General features: G+C 50.8%; 1 protein-coding gene across 2 annotated transcripts in view; it reads right to left on the bottom strand.

The window, feature by feature from the left end:
* dnah7 (dynein, axonemal, heavy chain 7) overlaps positions 1-13,930 on the bottom strand; it is a 498,762-nt gene that overhangs the window by 272,386 nt on the left and 212,446 nt on the right. For both annotated transcript variants that reach the window (XR_005459743.1, XM_038789116.1), the window contains exon 30: positions 9,170-9,319. Coding sequence is in view for 1 of the 2 variants with exons in the window: in XM_038789116.1 (XP_038645044.1) it covers positions 9,170-9,319 (150 nt within the window). In the remaining variant the exon portion in view is untranslated. The remainder of the gene's footprint in view (positions 1-9,169; positions 9,320-13,930) is intronic.

The following is a 13,930-nucleotide window of genomic DNA, read 5'->3' as shown; positions in this document are numbered from 1 at the left end:
GGAGGGGGTTAAAGCCAGGTGGGAAGCGGAGCTAGGGCCCATTTTAGATGGCGAGGTGTGGAGCAAAGCCCTGCGGAGGGTGAACTCCACGTCCTTGTGCACGAGGCTTGGTTTAATCCAGCTCAAAGTAGTTAATAGGGTGCACCTGACTAGGTCCAGAATGAGTAGTTTCTTTGCTGGGGCGGAAGACAAGTGTGAGCGCTGTTCAGGGAGCCCGACCAATCATGTGCACATGTTCTGTCCTTGCCCCAAGCTTGTAGGTTTTTGGGTCTCCTTCTTTAGCACCATGTCACCGATTCTGAAAATGGCACCGGAGCCCTGTTCTTTACTGACCATATTTGGGGTGTCAGACTCACCAGAGCTGCACATGGGCCATGTCCAGGCCTTTGCCTCCCTGACTTGAGATAGTGTACTGCTGGGGTGGAGATCTGCTTCTCCGCCCAGTGCCTCAGTGTGGAGGGAGAACTGATGGAGTTCCTATATGTCGAAAAAATTAAGTACACGTGAGGGGAGCAATTGAGGGGTTTTACTGGAGATGGCAGCCGTTTATTGTGTATTTCAAGGAGCACGTTATCATGAGTCGTTGCGGAGGGAGAAGGTGAGAAAGGGGAAGGAGGGAGAGGTTAAGTTTAGTGGGGGGTTAGGTTATGTTTTAGGGGGTTGTAAGTGTGTATTGGTGTTTTATTCAGTTTCATTGTTTTGTAGTATTTTGTATTACGTAAAATAAAATAAATGGGTTGTGAGGGGGAATTTTGAAAGTTAAAGAGAAGGGACAAAGCAATTGTTCAAAGTAGCAATACATGGTAGAACAATGGTTAGCACTGTTGCTTCACAACGCCAGGCACCTGGGTTCAATTATCGGCTTGGGGCACTGTTTGTGCGGAGTCTGCACTTCTCCCAGTGTCTGCGTGTGTTTCCTCCGGGTGCTCCGGTTCCCTCCCACAAGTCTCGAATGCTTGTTGGGTGAGTTGGATATTCTGATTCTCCCTCTGTGTACCCGAACAGAGGCGCCAGAGTGTGGTGACCAGGGGATTTTCACAGTGGCTTCATTGCAGTAAGTAAGTCTACTTGTGACACCATAAATGATTATTATTATTATTACAAACAACCATGACTGGAGTGTTGCAGGAAGGGGCAAAGCATACAGAAATAAGAGTGTTCAAGCCAATAGGGTGACAATAGTGAACAATAGAAAAAGGGCAAAATTAAAAGCTCTTGTTTTTAGAGCACACAATTCTTTTCTCGCAATTAAGGGGCAATTTAGTGTGGCAAATCCACCTACCCTACACATCTTTGGGTTGTGGGGGCGAGATCCATGCAGACGCAGGGTGAATGTGCAAACTCCCCACTGACAGTGACCCAGGACCGGGATCGAACACTGCGCCACAGTACCGCCCCAAAAATTAAAGGCTCTTTACCTGAATGCACACAGGACTCATAAAAAGACAGATGAACTGATAGCACAAAGAGAAATAAAAGCAAATTATTGCGGAAGCTGGAATCTGAAACATGCTGGAAAAACTCAGCAAGTTTGGCAGCATCTGTAGGGAGAGAAAATAGCTAATGTTTCGAGTCCGATGACTCTTTGTCAAAGCTAACAGACTGAGAAAGTGGGAAATATTTATACTGTGGAGTGAGAATGAAAGATGAGTTATAGCCACACAAATCCAGGGAAATCGGGTGCTAATTGCCACAGAAACCAAGGGGAAAGAGTGTTAATGGCAGTCCCCAGAGAGGACAAAAGATGTGAACGGTCAACCAGCAGGGAAACTAACATCAGAGGATGAACTGTAGGTGTGGGGGGAGGGAGAAGCAAGAGGAGAAAGGTACAGGAAAGGTGGATAAAATTGGGGGGGGGGGGGGGGGGGGGGAATTAAATGTATATTAAGAAAGAACAAAATGGTAAAAGACAGTTAAAATGAAATTATAACAAATGGGTCGAGGTGGGGCTGATCATCTGAAGTTGTTGAATTCGATGTTCAGGCCAGAAGGCTGTAGTGTGCCTAACTGGAAGATGACATGTTGTTCCTCCAGTTTGCATTGAGCTTCACTGGAACATTGCAGCAGGCCAAGAACAGACATGTGGGCATGGGAGCAGGGTCTTTTGTTAAAATGGCAAGCAACAGGAAGGTCAGGATCCTGAATGAGCACAGACCGAAGGTGCTCAGCAAAGCGATCACCCAGTCTGCGTTTGGTCTCTCCGATATAGAGGAGACTACATTGGGAGCAGCGAATGCAATAGACCAGATTGGAAGAGATGCAAGTGAAACGCTGCTTAACCTGGAATGTGTACTTTGGGCCTGGGATGTTAAGCATGGAAGAGGTTAAGGGGCCAGTGCCATGAGTGATGAGAGAGGTACTGGGTCTGGTGGAGGAGTGGACTAGATTGTCTCGGAGGGAACGATCTCTGCGGAATGCTGACCGAGGGAGTGAAGGGAAGATGTGTTTGATGGTGGCATCACGCTGGAGTTGGCGAAAATGGCGGAGCACATAGATCATAGAATTTACAGTGCAGAAGGAGGCCATTCGACCCATCGAGTCTGCACCGGCTCTTGGAAAGAGCACCCTACCCAAGGTCAACACCTTCACCCTATCCCCATAACCCAGTAACCCCACCCAACACTAAGGGCAATTTTGGACACTAAGGGCAATTTATCATGGCCAATCCACCTAACCTGCACATCTTTGGACTGTGGGAGGAAACACGAGCACCCGGAGGAAACCCACGCACACACGAGGAAGATGTGCAGACTCCGCACAGACAGTGACCCAAGCCAGAATCGAACCTGGGACCCTGGAGCTGTGAAGCAATTATGCTATCCACAATGCTATTGTGCTGCCGGTGGGCTGGTGGGATGAAATGTGAGAACGACGGGAACTCTATCCTTGTTCTGGGAGGGAGTGGAGGGGGCGAGGGTAATGGCGCAGGAGATGGACTGTTGAGGGTCCTGTCCACAACTGTAGGTGGGAAATCACAGTCGAGGAAGAAGGAACACATTTTCAAAGCACCATTTTGGAAAGTGGCATCGTCGGAACAAATGCATCGGAGGTGAAGGAGTTGAGAGAAAGGGATGGAGTCCTTACAGGGTGTAGGGTGCGAATAGCTGTGGGAGTCAGTGGGCTTGTAGTGAATATTAGTGGATAGTCTATTGCCGGAAATGGAGACAGACAGATCAAGGAAGGGAAAGGAAGTGTCTGAGATGGACCAGGTGAAAGTGATGGAGGGGTGGAAACTGGAAGCGAAGTTGATGAATTTTTCCAGGTCCAGGCGAGAGCATGACGCAGCACCAAAATAGTCATCAATGTATCGGTAAAGGGACCCGGGTAGGCCTGGAACAAGGAATGTTCCACATACCCCATAAAAAGGCAAGCATAGCTAGGACCTATGCGGGTACCCATTGCTACACCTTTGATTTGGAGAAAGTGAGATGAGTTAAAGGAGAAGTTGTTGAGAGATAGAACGAGTTCAGCCAGGCGGAGGAGAGTGGTGGTGGATGGGAATTGTCTGGGTCTCTTTTCGAGAAAGAAGCGAAGAGCTCTCAGGCCCTCCTGGTGTGGGATGGAGGTGTAGAGGGATTGCACATCCATGGTGAATAGAATGCGGTTAGGGCCCGCAAACTGGAAACTGTCAATATAAGCTGTCAAATAAAAGCAAGATATAATCTGATAGTCACTGCTGAGATGGGGGTTGTAAGATGACCAAGGCTGGGAGCTGAATATTCAAGTGAACGAGGGGATTGGGTGCAATATACGGAGTGTGGGGGAGAGTGTGAGTCTACCTTAGACCCAGTCTCAGGTTCCTCACTCACTCTTACCACCACACACCCACACTCACTCATCCACATACACTGACCCTCTCACACACGGATGCTCTTTAATTTATTGTTAATTTATTGTACTTTGTTCAGTAATTGTTTCTTTCCTTAAATCCTTAAAAACTTTTCTTTGAAATTCAATTCATTTTTGGGCCAACATTACCTTTTTGAAATTTCCCCATTAGCCCCTTGAGTGAAATAAATATCCAAATGTGCACCCCCACCACCCTGGCGAAAAGGTAAGACAAGCCTGCACTAACACAGCAGCATTTGTTTGCACAGTTGTCCAGGGAATGCGAGTTTGATTTTTCTTACAGATTTATGTGTTTCTAAAGAGGCAATGGAGGGGTTGAGGGTGGTCAAGGGAAGGTGAGAGATAGGGCGCTTTACTCAGTTCTGCAGAACTGGGCTAATGTCACTGTGACCAGAGACTCGCCTTTTAATCTGGCTGCTTAACAGTGACATTTTCATTGGCCCACCTCTATCTCCATCTCAGCCCAACAGCAGGTTGTCCTCGCCCTATTGGATGAAGATCCTGCTGCCAGCATACAGGGATGGAGGCAGTATTGCAATGCAGAAACGTTCCATGATGAAAATCCAGGTCAATGCATCTGTAAAACTATATTGGTAGTTAAGTGAATGGGCAAAAAATTGTTTGAGTTTAATTTGGGAAAACCAAATTATCCACTTTCTCCACATCATTCCTATCAGCAGCACTTGCTCTACTTTAACAGGACTTTGGATGCTCTGTTATTTATAGAGTAAAATTTTCTATTGAAAGTCCAGCCGTGGGCTGAATTTTATCACAGACGCTGAGATCCCACTGCCGAGATTGAAAACAGGAGGTGATATCGTTTTACAGGGCATTGGGGTCCAGGGAGGGATGGATATTCCTGCCACTAGTCAATTAAGTGGCTATCCCAAGTTGCTATTTCTATTAATAACAGCAGCCTGCAGCCAAGAGATGATGTCCCAATCAGAAGGCTATCCACCAGCTCTGCTGCAGAGTCAACACTAGTGGAGGCCAGTCCTTAGGCTACAGCTGCAAGATAAGTTGCAATGATGGCTGGGCACCCATAAAGAGAGGACAGCATAGCTCAATACACCAGCATTTATTCCCATGTGACTGCTGTCTGTGTCCTTCTAGGCGGCAGCAGGTTTGGAAGCTATCAAAGGAGCCTGGGCGAGTTGCTGCTGTGCATCTTATAAATAGTACCACTGTACATCAGTAGTGGAGGGATTGAATGTTTAAGGTGGTGGAAGAGGTGTCAATCAAGTGGGCTGCTTTGTCTTGGATTATGTCAAGTGTCTTCAATGTTGTTGGTGCTGCACTCAGCCAGGCAAATGGAGAATATGCAATCACACTCTGACTTGTGTCGTGTAAGTGATGGATAAGCTTTGTGGAGTCAGGTGAGTTCTTTGCTGCAGAATTACCAGTCTCTGACTGGCTCTTATGGCCACAGTATTTAAATAGCTCATCCAAATTAGTTTCTGGTCGATGCTAACCCCCTGAATGGTGATAGCAGGGGATAGCTTGGCCAGGGGTGCAGCTAGTTCTGAAGGACAAATTTCAGCAAGGCCTGGGTAAACACCAGGGCCTGGGAACTTGGGGAAGCTCAGACTCATTGCCTTCAATGGAGTTCTCAAGTCACACTGAGGGGCTCTACCTCCAGCCCCTCCTGCCCTCCTCCTCTGGCCTGTCGCCCGCTGCTGTGCCAGCTTGTGGAGGCCACAGCAGACCACGACAATGTGGGAGACCCTCTAGGGGCTGTACTGCAAGGCATCACCAGAGCGGTCCAGACAGCGTAACTGCACTTTCAGCAACCAAATTACCGCTCAATGAGAGAACAGATGGCAGTGTGGGCTTCAGTGTAACCAGTCTCCGCCTTGGTCTTAGACCCCCGCACTGGCGTCATGACCTCAGCAGATATTCCTTGCCCCACATGAGCCAACTCATCATCTTGGAGTGGTCCTTGAAGACACAGGGGATCTCCGAGTTCCCCAGGGTGTAGCTGTCTTGCATGCTCCCAGGATAGTGTGCACACACGTGCATGAGCCTGAGGCAGTGGTCACACAGGATCTGTGCATTCTAGGAGTGGAACCCCTTCCTGTTAATATAGGGCACTCCCTGATATCCCAGTGCTCACAGGGCGACATGTAGCCATAAATGGCCCCCTAGACCTGGGGCTTCCCAGCGAATTCCGCAGCCCGACATCCTGGTGGGTCTCGTCCAGGTTGAAGGTGACGTAGTCTGATGCCCAGGCATACAGAGCATCAGCCACCTCCCAGATGCCCCTGTGGGCTGACGGCTGCGAGATAATGCACATGTCTCTCTGCTCAAGTTCTGGAATGAGCCATTAGTGTAAAAATTAATGGCTGCCGTGACATTGATGACCACCAGGAGAGGGTTCCCTCCTTTTCCACGGGGTGCCATGTCCACAAGGATCCTTAATTGCCATTGGGAGCAGGCTGGGAGAATGGAAAGCTATTTGGTGCCCGAAGTGAATCCCATTTTTGGTCTCTCCTGCTATTCATCCACGTCGTGGGATCAACATCGGGCACAATGCAGTCGGAAAACAGCACCCTGAGCTGGATTCCCTGTTATTGGGACAATGTCCCCACGCCGGCATCAAAAGTGTGGAATTTCACACCAGAAAAACTGGTGTGTAATGGTCACAAATTCCCAGCCCTGCAGGGAGCTAGCAGTGAACCATTGGGAATCTCGCAGTTTTTGCTGCAGATACTGGTCCCCGCTCGTCCGGATCGGTGGCCGCGCATGCGCACGGCAGCGGCCTCCAGCGGCCATGCCGTGCTCCATGGCAGATTCGGACCGCGGCGATGGACCCTAATCGATCGCCCGCCCGACCCTGTCCGCCTGCTAAAACATTTCCTGGCTGCCTGTAAGGCCCTCCCCCCCACCCCCCCCCCCCCCCCCCCCCCCCCCCGCCCTCCGAACGACCCACCCCCGACCAGGGTGGCCGCGGACTGAATCCGCAGCCACCACACGAGTATCCCGACTGGCTGGATGATATTAGATCTACGCCGTCGGGACTTCGGCCGGTCGGGGGCAGAGAATGGCAGTGAGGGCCTCCTGGCAATCGCCCCAGGTAGGTCCTAGGTGGCGCGGCGTACTCTGAGTGCGGCTATTTTCGGGACGGCGAGTCCCAATTCCATGCAGGGAAACAGATTCTCTGCCCCTCAACCTGCCGCTATTTCGGCTACGGGGTGTGGAGAATCCAGCCCTCTACGTTTTATCTAAGAAACTTTGGACACGTTTCAAGAGTGTAGAGGTTCTTTCATCCTCCACAGGGGTCTGAGTGCCTGTTGGGTGTATATGCTGGTTGGCTAGGACTTACCCAGCATTTTAATAAGATTACAGCTGATTAAACTCCAGCACTTTGCATATTGAATAGCCGGGATTCGCCAATCCTGCGGCCAAGTTCTGACACCTGCGTGAAAAATGGCGCAAGCCACTCTGGCATCAATGGGCCTCCACGTCCAGGTATTCACCCCTTCCTAGGGGGCTAGTAGGGCGCCGGAGTGGTGTCCGCAGCTCCGGCGCCCGAAAGCTGGCGCGTCACAGCCGGCGCGAGTTTGCGCAAGCGCACCACGGCTAGCGCTAGGTTGCACATGGGCACCACGGCTGCCATGATTCCACGCATGCGCATGGATTCCCATCTCCGCGCTGGCCCCCGGGCAATATGGCGGAGCCCTACAGGGGCCTGACGCGGAGGAACATAGGCCCCCCCACGGAACCAGCCTGCCTGTTGATCGGTAGGCCCCGATCGCGGGCCAGGCCACCGTGGAGGTGCCCCTGGGGTCAGATCTCCCCCCCCCCCCCTCACCCCACGAGTATGGCCCCCGCAGGCAGAACTCCGAGGTCCCGCCGGGTAGGACCATACGTAAATTACGCCGGCAGGACTCGGCCGAAGTCGGTGAGCACTCGGCCCGTCGCGCCCGAGAATCGGCGGCGGAGAATCGGCGGGTCGGCGTCGGAGCGGCGCGATTCTTGTGCCACCCGCGATTCTCTGACCCAGCAAATATCTTCCTTTGCGTTGGGTTTCAATATTTGTCGATTACCAGAAACCACTTCCTTGCTTCACACTTCCTTGCTGTCGTCTTGTTTGCCATTCTCTCTTTCACTTTCGAAGCTTGCCTTCCATTATAGTTAATAAGATACAGGAGAAGAATTAGGCCATTCAGCCCATCGAGTCTGCTCCACCATTCTATCATTGCTGATATGTTCCTCACCTGTTACCTACAAATACTATAGGATTTTAAAGCAGTTTGTTCTGTCTAATTTTAAAATAAAATGTTTTTTTTTAAACTATTTTTCAGAGAGAAAACTAATTTCATAGCTGATGGGAGAAAGAGGTTAGCCTGTCCTACCAAGCAAACATGGAATGAGTGGCTGAGGAAGTCAGCAGCAGAAATGTGGCCCCTCCAACCTGAAGATAGTCCACCAAGTGGATCCAGGACCCCAAATGGGAATGACAGTTGAGAGGCATAATCTTTCAGGGACCAAGCCCCATATTCTGACTTTCTCAGCATTCTCCTTCACAGCACTCCACAGAACAACACACCTTGCAACTCCACTCATTCCACCCTCTCCAGGCACCTTTTCACATTTCCATCTGAAGAGCCAACACTCGCGCTTATCCTTATGCTATTTCCTTCTCTCACCCATGCATCGCAGTCACTATCCTCAAATGTTGTCCTTCCCTCTTATTCATACAAACCATTTCTAATGCTCATGCCTCTCTCCTTTCTCTGCTTGCAGGGAGAGCACAAAAGGTTAGGCCAAAGACCCAAAGTGGAGGGGTGGTGGTGTTGAGGGAGGGGGGGGGGGGGGGGGGGGGGGGGGGGGGGGAGAAGGAGGGCACTCTGCCGATGGGTACAAGCAATGCATGCCTCCATGGTCCACTGAGAAGGAAATCTTGTTCCAAGGTAGATGTTACCAATAACCTGTCATGAAGGTGAGAGCTTCTGAGGGACTGATGTTTAGACATGTCAAGAGACCTATTTCTCTGCTTATGGACCCAGTGTTTGTGTCCTCATCTCCTTCGAGCTTGATCTCGGTGTCCATTGCTTCTACCATGTGGAACAGAGCTGACCTGTCATCCTGAATTAGATAGTGCGCCTGACATCTAACAATCAATTATGAAAAGTACAATTGAAATGCAAGTCTTATTTTACTATTTTTTGTCTACATTTGGAAATATTAGGCTATTGTGAAGTTGCACATCCTAAATACTTAGGATTTTGTTTGTTTGAAGTTTTATAACATCCTCAATAACATAGAGTTTGATATTTCTTTTTATAGCTGTACATTTACATAATTCACAAGTACTTACAGAAGAAACAGCAAATGCTCTGTAGCTAACAGCCAGAATGCCATCAGACCATTCGTGTGACACCTTATCAAATTGCCCATATAGTTGACCCATAGTGATGGCCTTGGGATTGATAACTGTAATTTGAACTTTGTTCTCCTCCATAAGTCCCTAGACAAAAAGGTAACAAGTACAGCATTTAAGGAGCCATTTAATTGTCATCACTGATGTAAAGAGTAACATGCTAAAAGCTAATTACTAATTTTAAATCATAGTAAAAGAAAAAACTTCAAATCACAAAACTGGTCAATTTAGAGAATGGTGATGGATGGATATGTGGCGTTTTATTATGTCACAGTAAGAGAAACTCAGTCTCACAGCATGATACAAATATTTTCATTGTTTGATAAAGGACATACTTTATTAATCTAGGATAGTGGCATCTGATGTACAATAACTTCCTTAATGTCGCGGGGCCTCCACAGTATTTGTGGAGAAAACTGAGCAGGAACTGGGGCGGTATTCTCCCCTACCCGGCGGGGCGAGGGGTCCCGGCGTAGCGGAGTGGCGCCAACCACTCCAGCGTCAAGCCTCCCCAAAGGTGCGGAGATTTCCGCACCTTTAGGGGCTAGGCCCGCGCCGGAGTTGCTCCCACTCCACCGACTGGCACCAACGGCCTTTGGCGCCACGCCGACCGGCGTCAGGGCTGGCCGAAAGGCCTTCACCAGTCGGCGTGAGTCCGTGCATGCGCCGGAGCATAAGCGGCCGCTGACGTCACCACCGGTGCATGCACGGTGGAGGGGGTTTCTACCGCCTCCGCCATGGTGGAGGCCGTGGCGGAAGAAAAAGAGTGCCCCCACGGCACAGGCCCGCCCGCCGATCGGTGGGCCCCGATCGCGGGCCAGGCCACCTTGGGGGCACCCCCCGGGGTCAGATCACCCCGCGCGCCCCCGGGGCCCGCTCGCGCCGCCTGCTCCTGCCAGCACAGAGGTGGTTTAATTCACGTCGGCGGGAGAGGCCTGACAGCGGCGGGTCTTCGGCCCATCGTGGGCCGGAGAATCGGCGCGGGGGGGCCCGCCGACCGGCGGGGCGCGATTCCTTCCCCGCCGATTCCCGGGTGGCGGAGAATTCCGGCCACAGCGGGGGCAGGATTTATGAAGGCCCCGGGCGATTCCCTGACCCTGTGGGAGGTCGGAGAATTCCGCCCCTGGTTGGCCTTGTGGGCACAACTGTTCAGGGAGCAATGTCATTGGCAGGTTGAAGGACAGATCGAGTTTGGCAGCACAGTAGCATTGTGGATAGCACAATTGCTTCACAGCTCCAGGGTCCCAGGTTCGATTCTGGCTTGGGTCACTGTCTGTGTGGAGTCTGCACATCCTCCCCGTGTGTGCGTGGGTTTCCTCCGGGTGCTCCGTTTTCTTCCCATAGTCCAAAGATGTGCAGGGTAGGTGGATTGGCCATGACAAATTGCCCTTAGTGTCCAAAATTGCCCTTAGTGTTGGGTGGGGTTACTTAGTTATGGGATAGGGTGGAGGTTTTGATGTTGGGTAGGGTGCCCTTTCCAGGAGCCGGTGCAGACTCGATGGGTCGAATGGCCTCCTTCTGCACTGTAAATGCTATGAGTTAGCATAAGGTAAGTGAGAGAGCAGCAAAGAGCACAAGTCCAAAACTTGTGAGTTGCAGTGGGGTAAGAGCCAAGGCCACTAGTAGGGCAACTCGATGCCTCTGACTGTGGCTAGAGAACAGGAAAATGTAAGTGGAGTAGGCTTATAGCTGATAGAGACCTAGTCAGACTGCCTGGGAAGCAACCTTAACTCCAAGTAGCCCCAAGAAGTGCAAGGTTCCTCTTGTGTCTGGGAGACAGGAAATTAGTAATAAGTGCTCCACCAGCTGAACTCGGCTACCAGATGCTTAGAGATCAGGAGTTAATCACTCGACAATATCTTGGTAGATCTGGAATGTGGGTCGCAAATATTCCTCTACGTTGAGCTTTCAAATAAATTCATAAAGATTTGATGCCAGTAGAATAACTCCCCTCTGTTTTATTGTCTTTATGCAGTTTATTTGCTTGAATCATTTGTTACATTAATATACATATTCACAATTTTGTTAAAATTCTCATTAAGGCAGCAGATGCACAGGGAAACTCCAAGTCACTCATTATCCTGACTTCAAAATATATTGGTGTTCCTTCACTGTCACTGGAATTCACTCCCTAACACTACGATGGATGTACATCACACAGAACAATGTGATTCAAGAAGATGACTCACCAGCACCTTCTCAAGGGCAATTAGGGATACGCAACAAAAGTTGGCCTTGCAAGTGACCTCCCATTCCAAGAATGAATAAGAAAAGCCAAGAGATATCCATATCCTTTCTTGTAAATATATTTTGCTAGATAAATGATAGGATATGATAATAGGATACAGAGGGTGCGTTGCGCTTAAGTGAGAACACAACAAGGCCGTTGGATCGTGGGAGAGACCAAAATCAAGAACCACGCCGGACATGGATTGGTTTGCGATCTAAATGGCCCACTCCCGTTGGCGAAATCAGGAACCCACCGTAGCATGGTAAGAATCCAATAATCGCCACTTAAGACCAATCTCCATACAATTAATGGGAGCGACCGTCAATCTAATGCCCTCCCATGATCTAACCGCCTCCCAAGCAAGTGGTCACAGGATTAGTACTCCTTTTTAAAAATATGAAGCTGGCAGAAGGGCTGCTGTGGGGATCAGAGGAGGTAAGTAGCTATCTTTGCTTGCGGGCAAGTGGGAGTTATTGCCTAGCATCCCAGTCAGACCGTGATGCCTGGACACTGCAGAAGGCAACACCAGGGGCCCCCGCTGCAGCCGGGGTTGTGCGTGCGTAGGTTGTATTGGATGGCAGGGGTTGAGGGGCTGGGGGGAATGGAGGGTCCCGGGTTGGAAGACGCCATTAGTTGACAGACTCTCACCCTCTCAAAATCCTATAGATAGGACATGGATTGGATGATATCTTCAACTCCGCAGAAACTGCCCTCGTGGTGCTCTGGCAAGCCAGGTGACCAGACGCCGGAGAAGGCAGTGGAATCAGCGCCAACAGAGGCTCGAGGGGGCGGTCCATGTTCAGGACACCGCCCCACACCTTGAGGACCCAGCCCCTCCATCAGGCCAGGGAGAAACCCAGAAGGTGAGGCCAGCATGTGCTGCAGGAAATTCTGCACCAACAAGAAGATGGTTCAGTTCCTGTGCCATGTCATCGCACACTTGTCACTATGTGGAAAAGAGGATATCCACTCCCAGTAGCCAATAAAGTCACTGCAGCCCTGAAAGTTTGTCTCAGGATCATTCCAGGGCTCAAGCCGGGACTTTTGCAGAATCTCACAGCTGCAGCCCAGAAGTGTATCTGCGAGGTCACGGATGCCATTTGCCTGGGCAGCAAACTAAATGAACTTTGACCAGCACTAGGCCCAACAGGATGCCCAGAGAGCAAGTTTGTCCACAATTGCCAGGATGCCCCAGGCCCAGGGGGTAGCGGATGGCATTGAGGGGGGGATGGGTCATCCTGCATGGCATGTAATGTGACAGGTCACCTGTGTGGGGGCCGGTGGAACCTCATCTCTGCATCGTATGCTAACCTCTACATCAGTGAGAGATCTGGCCTCAGCCCTCCCCACAACCTCCAGGGCCCTTTCCTTGTAGGGGGCGAGGTGTCTGATGTCCGGTGCCCCACCACCCATCAAGTTCCTCTCCCATCTGTTGAGTGCCAATTCTCCTACGGGGACAGAGAGGGGGTATTGTGAGCCACACATGTCTTTCATCACGGGGGTGGTAGGGAAGAGATGGTGAATATGGAGCGGGGCAGGGGATTATAAGGGGGGATGGGGAGGACTGTTGGGGGGGGAAGGGGAGCATGGAGAAGATGAGGAGTTGGGTGGGCCGGTGCATGGAATGGTACTGGGCGAAGGCGGTGCCCGGCATATGCTCGAGGGGGAACATGGGTGATGGGCATGGCCAGTACCAAGGGGCTGGTGCCAACCCACCCTTGCAGCCTGGAGGTCATTGACATTCTTATGGCACTGGGTGTCAGTCCTCCTGGTGACGCATCCCGAGCTGATGGTCGGCGGCACTGGCTGCCCTGTGGCTGACCCTCCAAGACCCTCAGGGAAATAGGGCATTCCGTCTGATTTCGATCGTGTCCAACAGTCTGGCCAGGTCGGAATCCCAGAATCGTGGGCTGGTCTCCTCGGTGGCATGGCTGTGAGCTGTGTGGCATTGATGTGCAGGAGCAGTTAAAGTGCTGCTCTCCCTTGTTAGCGGGGGAGTTGTGAGCACGGCCCTGGTGAATCAGCTGGCAGGACTGTCATTTGTGGCATTAAGCCTGTGGGACCTCGTTAAGTGGACCAATTAACATTTTATAGCAGTGACGGCCTTGCTGGGCCCAGCGTCTGGAAGCTCATGGCAGTTCCCACTTGCTATCACACTTAGAAATGTTTCCATTAAATCGCGTCCAATAGCATTTCAAAATACCCACCAGGATCTATTCACCAATCAGCTTCTCCTGTTGGCCTACGTCACTCTCTGAACCATGATGTCTCTGAAAGTCACTTGTGGTGGCCCCGATGATTCCCACTGCAAGGCTGCAACTCGCCTTTCTGAGGACAGGTTGAACAGAGCACCTTGCTCCCTCCTCACCGAACTCCCTCAGTTTCAAAACTCCAACTTAACATCTCTGCTGCAGCCCAAAGCAGCACTCCAGTGCAAACAAAAACAACACTAAGATGGCCCACTTTTA

The sequence above is a fragment of the Scyliorhinus canicula genome, chromosome 2, assembly GCF_902713615.1.
Source record: "Scyliorhinus canicula chromosome 2, sScyCan1.1, whole genome shotgun sequence".
NCBI classification, from domain to species: Eukaryota; Metazoa; Chordata; class Chondrichthyes; order Carcharhiniformes; family Scyliorhinidae; genus Scyliorhinus; species Scyliorhinus canicula.
This window is presented reverse-complemented; position numbering and strand designations above follow the sequence as displayed.